The sequence below is a fragment of the Palaemon carinicauda genome, chromosome 10 (genome assembly GCF_036898095.1).
Source record: "Palaemon carinicauda isolate YSFRI2023 chromosome 10, ASM3689809v2, whole genome shotgun sequence".
In the NCBI taxonomy this organism is placed as follows: Eukaryota; Metazoa; Arthropoda; class Malacostraca; order Decapoda; family Palaemonidae; genus Palaemon; species Palaemon carinicauda.
Window position 1 is genome coordinate 151,842,322 of NC_090734.1, and position 9,603 is coordinate 151,851,924.

Sequence of the window (9,603 nt, forward strand, 5' to 3'; positions counted from 1 at the left end):
CATTGGTAAGGGTGAAGTATCAACGTCAGTCATGTTGAATTAACGACAATCACTTCGAAAAACACTGGGCAAAACACTTATCAACTTTGCTGGCTAGTCCAAAATAGAAGGATGACCTAGTGAGCGCGAGTGGTGGGTGTCGGTAGGGTAACCCAACTGTATTCTCTAGGGCCTGTCACGGCCCTCCCCCTTTGATGAAGGGATTATCTAAATGGAAGACAGCCTGTGAATAGTGTTTTACAAACGCCCTTGTTAGATATACGACACCAACAAGGTGCTCGCGCGAGGGTTGTAACCTCTGCATTCCATGCTTTTAATTTTCTCTGGTATATTTGGAAGATTTATATCAGAAAAAGTACAAAGAAGGACTTTTTCGCCGGCCGTCACAGGTTCGACCCAGAAATTTTCCATGATAATTTCTTTCAATGGAGATGCAGCATTATCTAAAAAATAATTGTGCTCCCTAGTGTCTGCCAACCAACAGATTATTTATAAGCACACATTCCGTTATTTAAAAGTATTTTATGAAAACTGCAATTTAGAATTTAAGCTTTTCCAGTACACAAGTTAAGCTTCTCCAGTACACAAGACATCCTTATGATAAATCAATAAATCATACTACTGTTCTAACTACATGAATTGAAATTCAATAACTGGACAAGGTTAAAGATATATGCTACAAAGCACACAGTGGAGACTTAAGAATTTAGCTTACCTTTGGTGGATAGTATATTAACTGGACAGAAAGGAAGGCTTAACAACAAAATAGGATCCTTATCATGACAAGTTAACTGCTGTAGAGTAAATAATCCTTGTTTCTTCATATGGAGAACACTTAATGTATCATATACAGTGTATGCTTTCATGAGGAACCGTACATTTCCTAAAATTAACTAACAAAATCGGCACAATGAAGTTCCTCACTACCATAAATCAAAGAAATGAATTCTCTCCTTCAGGTTCATCCATCTCCAATAGAAAGCTGCTTTTAAAATAAGAATTAGTGACAGAAAAATAATAACAATTAACAATTCATAACACTAAACACTTAAAACGTTCCATTTTAAATGATAAAGAAGTCAAGCAAGATATTTTTTCTAGTAGAGTACTTGGGCACATTTGTTCACTAACAAGACAGTGTACCACTATTTTAACTGAAAACTACACGACTCGGTATCTGTTAAAAATATGATATATGCACTGAACTAATATGAGTACAAAATCTATAAGATAGTTTTGTTCTCTTGAAAATTCTTGGGTTTTTGAAGTTCTTCACAAGGGAACAAACCCCTGTTGTAAGATTATCAACACTTTTTCCTTGTAAGTGCCTTAATACAGTCTCAGCAGGCACTGCTTATTTCATTCTCATCTTTAAAAGAATTAAACTTGGAAAGCTGCACGTCTATTAGGACATAGTGTATAAATATGTATATTATTAGCCAATAGATGAATTACAAGAGCCTGCTATCAGAAATAAATCATAGAGATAATTCTTCAAAAGGATTATTGAGGAACACTAGAAATCTAATGATTAAATATTACCTTAGTAGATATGAATCTTGGGTTTTAATGTATTAACATGGTATTAACATGACTTCAAAAGATGAAATTAATATGCTCTGCTCATTGTATCACTCTCAAAGTGAACTGTGACAGCAAAGTCTTCTTGAAATACGTTCCAAGTTTTGCTCTTGTGAGGATTGTCAAGTTCATTACGTTCCAGTCTGAGTCTGGAAAAAAAATTATTAGTGTTACTACTGTTTGACAATCCAATTAACGAGTAATGACAAATTTGTATTTTATCTTTTAGGGAAAAAGTATTAATTCAGTATCCTGAACCTTAAGATATGTAATGTAATATCTATTCTCAATCCAAATCCTAATAAATTTTCATTTAACCTCAAAAACTTTTACTTAATTACATATTCAAATACAGTATCACTACTCACATGTTATCTGTTATGAAGCCAGTGTGAAACCAGAAAAAGAAGGGACTTTTTTCATAACCGCGGGGAATTTTTCGCTGTAATGAAAGGAAGGTTCTATTACCATTACACAATAAGCAATGCATTTTATAAAATGCAGTACAGTTTATATGTGGTAATAATACAACTGAAAATATCATGTGGTATAAATGTATCCTCTTGTTTATTACAGTACTGTGATAAATAAATTTGAAGTTTAACCAAGTTTAAATACTCACACTGTCAGTAAAGAACATAATTCTTGTATCACCTCGGATAACAGGAGAGTTGAGTAGGTGGATGTCTACCAAACCCATATTTTTATCTACTATCACCTGAAATTTGAAGCAATTCAGCTCTTATTAAAAATCTTAGGTCCAAGCTTACTTCTACTAATAACCAAATGTTGTGTAATTGAGCAACTACTGACATGGACAACAAACAAAAAGTCATTGACAAATTATTAAAGCTTACCTTACAATTCTTTTGCAAACCAAGATGAGCCTGGAATGCAATAGTGTGGGCACGACTCTGCAGAGTAAATCTCAATTCGGAGCCATCACCAGCACCCACAGTTTTCATCCCATGAAGAGTTATTTTTGTGATTATCATGGGAATTTCCAGCGGGAGTTGTCTACCTGCTCTGACTACTTTCTCGTAATAACCCACGTACCGACTCTGCAATTAGAAGTAAAGGGTTATAAATTTTATGTTGTTTTAAGCACTATATCAGGACAGAATACAGATGCAACAACAGCTGATATTAGTATACAGTGAACCCTCGTTTATCGCGGTAGATAGGTTCCAGACGCGGGCGCGATAGGTGAAAATCCGCGAAGTAGTGACATCATATTTACCTATTTATTTAACATGTATATTCGGACTTTTAAAACCTTCCCTTGTACGTAGTACTGTTAACAAACCACCCTTTACTGTACAGAACACTTAATGCATGTACTACAGCACCCTAAACTAAAACAGGCACAAATATTAAAGGCGATTTTATATCATGCGTTTCCTAAACACCTAAAAAGCACGATAAAAAATGGCAACCAATGTTTTGTTTACGTTCATCTCTGATCATAATGAAGAAACAAACTCATTTAGTGTACAGTACACATATATGTATAGGTTAGTTTTTGCATCGATTATATTGATTATACAGTACTGTATGTTGATTTGTTTATTACCAATGTTTTAGTTTACGTATTTTTCTTAGGACTTCAAAATGAAATTTTTTTCTTTATGACGCCGCCTGAAACGACGGCGTGTACGCTCAGTAAACAACCACGCTCAGAACAAACAAGGCATTTAACGCGCATGATGATAGTGATAAATAATGATACAGTACATACAGTATTTACAGTAAAAGCATTTACAAAATATGTTACCTTACAAATATAAATTATACAGTATTGTACGTAGCAAAGCAGGAAAACAATTTACGAGAGAGAGAGAGAGAGAGAGAGAGAGAGAGAGAGAGAGAGAGAGAGAGAGAGAGAGAGAGAGAGAGAGAGATTGTTTTACGTACGTAAATGTAAATTTTAAACAAAAAAAATATGATAGGTTACAACATGTAGACTTTTAAAACCTTCCCTTTAACTTAATGCATACAGTACGTACAGTACTAAACTATAAAACAGGCACAAATACAGTTTTAGAATGTACAGTAAGAATATTAAAGTAAAAAATAAAGATTGTTACTGTACGTACTCACCACGAAAGAAGTTGAAGAAAAACTTGAATGGTGATGGCGATGAATTTGCTGCACAGTAGAAATGATGATGATGAAGCTGATGATGTGTTCTACTGTGCAGCCAATGATAGTATTTTACGTCTCTTCAGACGGAGGTGTCTTTTCCTGGGACACCTCTTCAACTTCTTCCTGGGAAACTTCAATTTCTTCCGAAGGCGTACTAGCAGGAGGAACTGGCTCTTTTTTGCGAGGCTGGAAGAACATTGTGATCGGAAGTTGTTGCCGCTGCTTCTTTTTTCGATCCAAGAGCATTTTGTAGGGAGTCATTATGTCATCAACCTTGTTGCAGAATTGCATCGAGCGAACCATATCCTCGTCCCACTCTTGCAACATTTCTTTCAACTCCTTCGCATGGTTGCAGGCCTTGGCAAGCCGTTCTAATGTTAAGCCCGTTTCTTCGACATTTTCTTGGGTCTCTTCCTGGGTATCACTCTCTTCCTCACTTGCCGATTTCGTCAGGTCTTCGAGGTCTGCGTCAGTTAGGGGCTGGGAATGACAGTCCAACAACTCGTCGACGTCTTCAGTCGTCATGTCGCCAAACCCGTCACCTCCAATTATGGCAGCCAACTGCACAGATTTCCGTTGCAGAGTGTTGGATTTCCGACGGAGTAAATCCCTTGTCGTCGTAAACAATATCGGGCCACAACTTCTTCCAGCTCGCATTCACGGTTGCAGGTTTCATCTCTTGAAGTGCCTTCTGAATATTCTGCAGGCACGTGGCTATGGTGTACTGCCGCCAGTACGCCTTCAAGTTAAAATCTTCATCCTCGTCATCTTGGGCAGCATCCACACACGCAACGAGGTCCGCCAAGGTATTCTTCGTGTAGAGGGCCTTGAACGCCCTGATAACCCCCTGGTCCATCGGTTGAATTAATGACGTGGTGTTGGGTGGCAGGAACTCAACCTGAATGCCCTCATGCGACAGGTCAGTTGCGTGTCCACCAGCGTTATCCATAAGGAGAAGGATCTTGAATGGCAAGCCCTTTTCTAAGAGATATTTGCTGACTTGCGGGATAAAACACTGATGGAACCAGTTGGAGGTCAGCATCTTTGTAATCCATGCTTTTTGATTATGCATCCAGTACACGGGAAGGAGATTCTTATTTTTATTTTTCAAAGCGCGAGGATTTTTCGACTTATAAATAAGCCCCAGCTTTAACAAAAATCCAGCAGCATTGCCACACATCACGAGGGTAACGCGATCCTTGAATGCTTTAAAGCCAGAGGCTTTGGCTTCCTCTTTGAACAGGAAAGTTCGCGACGGCATTCTCTTCCAAAACAAGCCAGTCTCATCCATATTAAAGACTTGTTCCGGCTTGTATCCACCTTCGGCGATAATATTCTTGAACGTCTGGTTCACGTAAGTTTCAGCAGCGGCAGTGTCAGCGGAAACAGACTCCCCATGCAGGGAAACGCTTTTCAGGGCGAAGCGTTTCTGAAACTTCGCGAACCATCCTTTGCTTGCGGAAAAACGTTTCTGAGGCTGGGAATCAGTGGATGTCCCTGGTTGAGGATCATCTGCATCATCATCATCTTCAGCATGGTTGCTGTCGTCGTCTTTAGGTTCCTTTGCAGCAAAATTCTCATATAAGCTCAAAGCCTTTGTTTGGATGGTGTTCGTATCCAACGCTATGTTCTTCTTCCGGCAGTCGGCAATCCACACAGCTAAAGCACCTTCCATGCGTACGATAGTTTTATTACGCGTTGTAAAGACTCGCTTCGCTGATCTGCTAAAGGTGATTGCAGCCGTCTTTCTAATGTTCGCCTCGTCCTTCTTGATATAGCGAACAGTAGATTCGTTGATGCCAAAATGGCGGCCGGCGGCCGCGTAACTTCTACCATCTTTTAACATGTCGAGAAGCGTAACCTTCTCAGCTATCGTCATCATCCTTCGGTGGCGTTTAGGCTCACTACCAGCCTTAAGAGAAGCAGAATGCTTGGGAGCCATTACAGTAGGATTTACAGTAACAAAAAGTTCAACTTAAAAAAGTCGCACACAGCACAGATTCACACACTTAAGAACGTCTACTCAGCGATACGCGGTAACAGAGAGTGAACGATCCAGCCCCGCGAGAACTTTGATGCTGCGGGTAGGAGATGCGGGCAAAACACCAATCACAGGCTAGATAACAAAACTTGAGTTCTGATTCGTCATCTATCAGCGCTTGAACCAATCACAACCCATCTTACAGTACTATGATGCGTTGGTTACCTACTCATAGAAGATGCCCCGCGCATACCGAACGTACGTAGATTAAGTACAATACCGTAATAATAATAAATAATGATAATAATACTGTACAGTAATAATAATAATAATAATAATGATAATAATAATAACAATAATAATTTTATTAACAACAACAACAATAATAATAATAATAACAATAATAATAATACAGCTTTACATACGCTATTTTACGCCTCTCTCTCTCTCTCTCTCTCTCTCTCTCTCTCTCTCTCTCTCTCTCTCTCTCTCTCTCTCTCTCTCGTACACTTATTTGAAATGTGATTTTTGCAACAAAGAATATTATTGGATGCAGTACTGTACTACGTACGTATACATACAAAAGATTCATGGAAAAGAAGCACATCCATTACAGTACACACCATTCTAATATGGTATGACTGCATCTGATTTGCGTTTCATGTTCGATTTAATTTTACTACGTACTGTATACAGTACTGAATTATCGTATGATCACATTCTCTTTTCGAGTTTTATTTCTTTCTGTGCTGAATTATATATCATATGTAATGCAATGAACAATCAGTAAGAACAGATATTACTAATTACAGTATTAATGGAATTACAGGTAACAAAATATCGTATTTGGTTGTCTTCAGATTTCGCGGTATTTTCGAATTTTCCGGAAAATCCACGATATGTATATATATATATGGGTTATGGGAAAACCCCGCGAAGTGGTGAATCCGCGATTGTCGAACCGCGAAGTAGCGAGGGTTCACTGTACTGTGTTTCCTTACCTGACTAGGTGTTTCAACACCTTGGAATTTATCTGCCACATTTTTATCGGTTCGCCGATCTCCAAAGAAGCCTAGGCAGTGATCTGCATCTTGAAAAACTCCTAGATCAATTAGGAATACACAAATCATTGTACCCGTTCGACCTTTACCTCCTTTACAATGTACAGCAATTATATTATTTTCATGTTGCTTCATCCATTCCTGCACACTGGCACTGAAGCGTAGCATATCTCTGAAAAGTGTTAAAGAAAGAACTTTAAATACTATAAAAACTTTCATCTGCACTGACATATTGCAAAAGTAGGGTCTACTACATATCCTTCAGTTTGATTTCAATTTCTATAAGCAGTATGTCCCCTTCATATGGACAAAATGTATTATTCTAAGAGTAGGTTCTTGAAGTCAAAAAGGTTAGTCCATTATTAAATTGGGCATCCACCTCATATGTCTTATATTGTGTATTTATAAATTGCATTATAAACTACAAACAAATGAAAGTAAATTGTATTTATTTTTATCTATTCCCCTGATACTTTGTCTCCACAGAATAAATCTGCATAACCACATAGTGGACAATTCTTCCAAATCTTTACAAAAAATTTCATTCTATTCCTCTGCCGTTTTCCCTTAACACTCAACCCGATAATTCTAATTTTTTTGGGCCAGATGGTTTTTTTTTATAAGACTTTTCTAACACAAAGCAAGCTAGATTACTTACACAACTACCAAGAATTCCTATAGATATTTCTGCACAATACTAAACAATTTTTTTTTAAAAGAAGTTCAAACATTATTCATTGCCAGCTCAAGTTCTTATCTCTTAAAGTTCTCAAGTCGAATGTTCATACCTTGAGAATTTACTGTATCAATTAAATATCAAGGAAGGTGGTAAGAGAACCTTTTCCAATACTTTTGCCAGTTGAGATACAAGTTAGATTAATCAAGAAACTTAAAATTTTACAGTTTCTCATCAAGCAGGCCGAGTAATTCTTGAATGTAAGTAAACATACTTCTCATGATAAATCTTGAAAATATAATTGTACTGGAACTTTAATATATAATGGAAAACTATCATATTGAAAGATAGGAAAATTTAGGAATGATTGACTAAGAGATGGAGAACTTACGAAAGCGGGGGGACATTGTGGTCATCTATGTAGAATCGTTCAACTCTCCCATGGAAAAGTGTCTCATCATAGTGCCGTTCAGAACAAAGATTATACAAACGGTAGCGCCCTGGATGTTGGGTATCCATAAAGCGAGCTACTTCCTAGAATAAAAAATGTAAGGTAATTAAAAATAAAAATTGTGGTATGTATTTGCCAGAAAAAACAATTCTTGAATACCCAGTACCATCAAATTCTGAATTTCTAATTAAAAATGGCAAAATAGAAAAAGGTGAAATTTCTCCCTATCTGGGAAGTTCAATATCACCAAATGCTGAGAGCTCCAGTTTATATGCTAGATCTACAGAGCAAGATGAGAGAATGCCCTAAATAAATAAACCATAAGGGAAGTACTTTTAAAATCTATAAACATAACTGTCTTGTCTAACTAATTTACAGTATATAAATGAAGGCATGATAAGAAGTTTTGAAATATGTTTGCCTTCATATAAATTACTTCCTCCTCCTATTTTCTGTGGCTATTTGGGAAGGATGTTATCAATATCAGAACTCTTCCATCACCCCCCCCCCCCCCACTTCATTCAACTACAATACCATTCCATTTAATGTTTGGGCTCACAACTTTATACAGATCTACAGTCACTGTTTGAATAATTTCTCGAATAAGTCCTATCAGTTATAAAAAGGTCTCTAGAAATTTTCTTAATAGATTTTGTTTCCGACAAATATATTTTTGCAATGTACCACAAACCAAACCTTTTCACAGTCTCCCTAAAGCCATATTTGCATGAGGACTGGTTGTGTTAGTATCAAAGGGCTCCAAAGTTATAATGAGATGAGGGAAGATGATTGTGATAGTAGCTCATAAGCCATTTGCTTGTCCTCTACTGCCATTGCTATTGAAATTACAACAATTTATAAATAAAATACCAAACATTCAAGAAATGCAGTCCAAGATAAATTAGGATCTCGATCAGCCTCCATTAGGGATTTGAGCTAAAAGCATGTCCCTTATACTAAACAATATATTATTATTATTATTATTATTATTATTATTATTATTATTATTATTATTATTATTATTACTTAAATGGTATTAAATAGAGAGTATTCCATAAATAAGTGGAGAAAAACATGTTTCTTACTGTATCTTGAAAAAATAGCCACTCAACAGATATGGAGGTGCAATTGGATTACAGTACAGTACAGTCCTGAAATTCATGGCTATGGTGTACTGAGAATATTAATTTACAAATAAGAAAGTAGCTGAAAATATGGTGTTTACTAGCTGGAAAAAAAGTTTTGGGTGGTTCAAACACAACAAGAAGGTGATTGAAGCATGTGTATTAGCAAAGTGGTAGATATGGAGGAGGCAGGATGTCAACAATTGAGAAGGCCTAGATCATACAATAGGATATGAACCAGATGAATTTTCAGGCAGAAGTGCAAAAAATAGATGAAAATGAAGAACATTCGTCATACGTTCAACTCTGTAAAAGGGAAACCTGGCAAAAGAGAGAGAGAGAGAGAGAGAGAGAGAGAGAGAGAGAGAGAGAGAGAGAGAGAGAGAGAGAGAGAGAGAGAGAGAGAGAGAGAGAGAGAGAGAGCTTTCACTATGTCGCTCAAAAATTAATCTAATTTTGTTAATTATATTTGTTCATATTTTAGTGTACTGTACAACTTTAAAAATTAACAGGTTCACAGGTATGAAAGACAGAAAAAAGTATCTTGTGATAATCTGAATTATAATTTAAAAATCGATGGGGGA

At 36.7% G+C, this 9,603-nt stretch overlaps 1 protein-coding gene across 3 annotated transcripts in view; it reads right to left on the minus strand.

Annotated features, from left to right (window-relative positions):
- Positions 1 to 407: 407 nt before the first annotated feature.
- Positions 408 to 9,603, minus strand: part of LOC137648868 (phosphatidylinositol 3,4,5-trisphosphate 3-phosphatase TPTE2-like) — a 270,530-nt gene continuing 261,334 nt past the window's right edge. For all 3 annotated transcript variants that reach the window (XM_068382035.1, XM_068382036.1, XM_068382034.1), the window contains 6 exons: positions 7,836 to 7,978; positions 6,709 to 6,940; positions 2,439 to 2,642; positions 2,204 to 2,299; positions 1,950 to 2,023; positions 408 to 1,730 (listed from right to left, as the gene is read on the minus strand). In XM_068382035.1, coding sequence (XP_068238136.1) covers positions 1,610 to 1,730; positions 1,950 to 2,023; positions 2,204 to 2,299; positions 2,439 to 2,642; positions 6,709 to 6,940; positions 7,836 to 7,978 — 870 coding nt within the window. In that variant the 3' untranslated portion in view covers positions 408 to 1,609. The remainder of the gene's footprint in view (positions 1,731 to 1,949; positions 2,024 to 2,203; positions 2,300 to 2,438; positions 2,643 to 6,708; positions 6,941 to 7,835; positions 7,979 to 9,603) is intronic.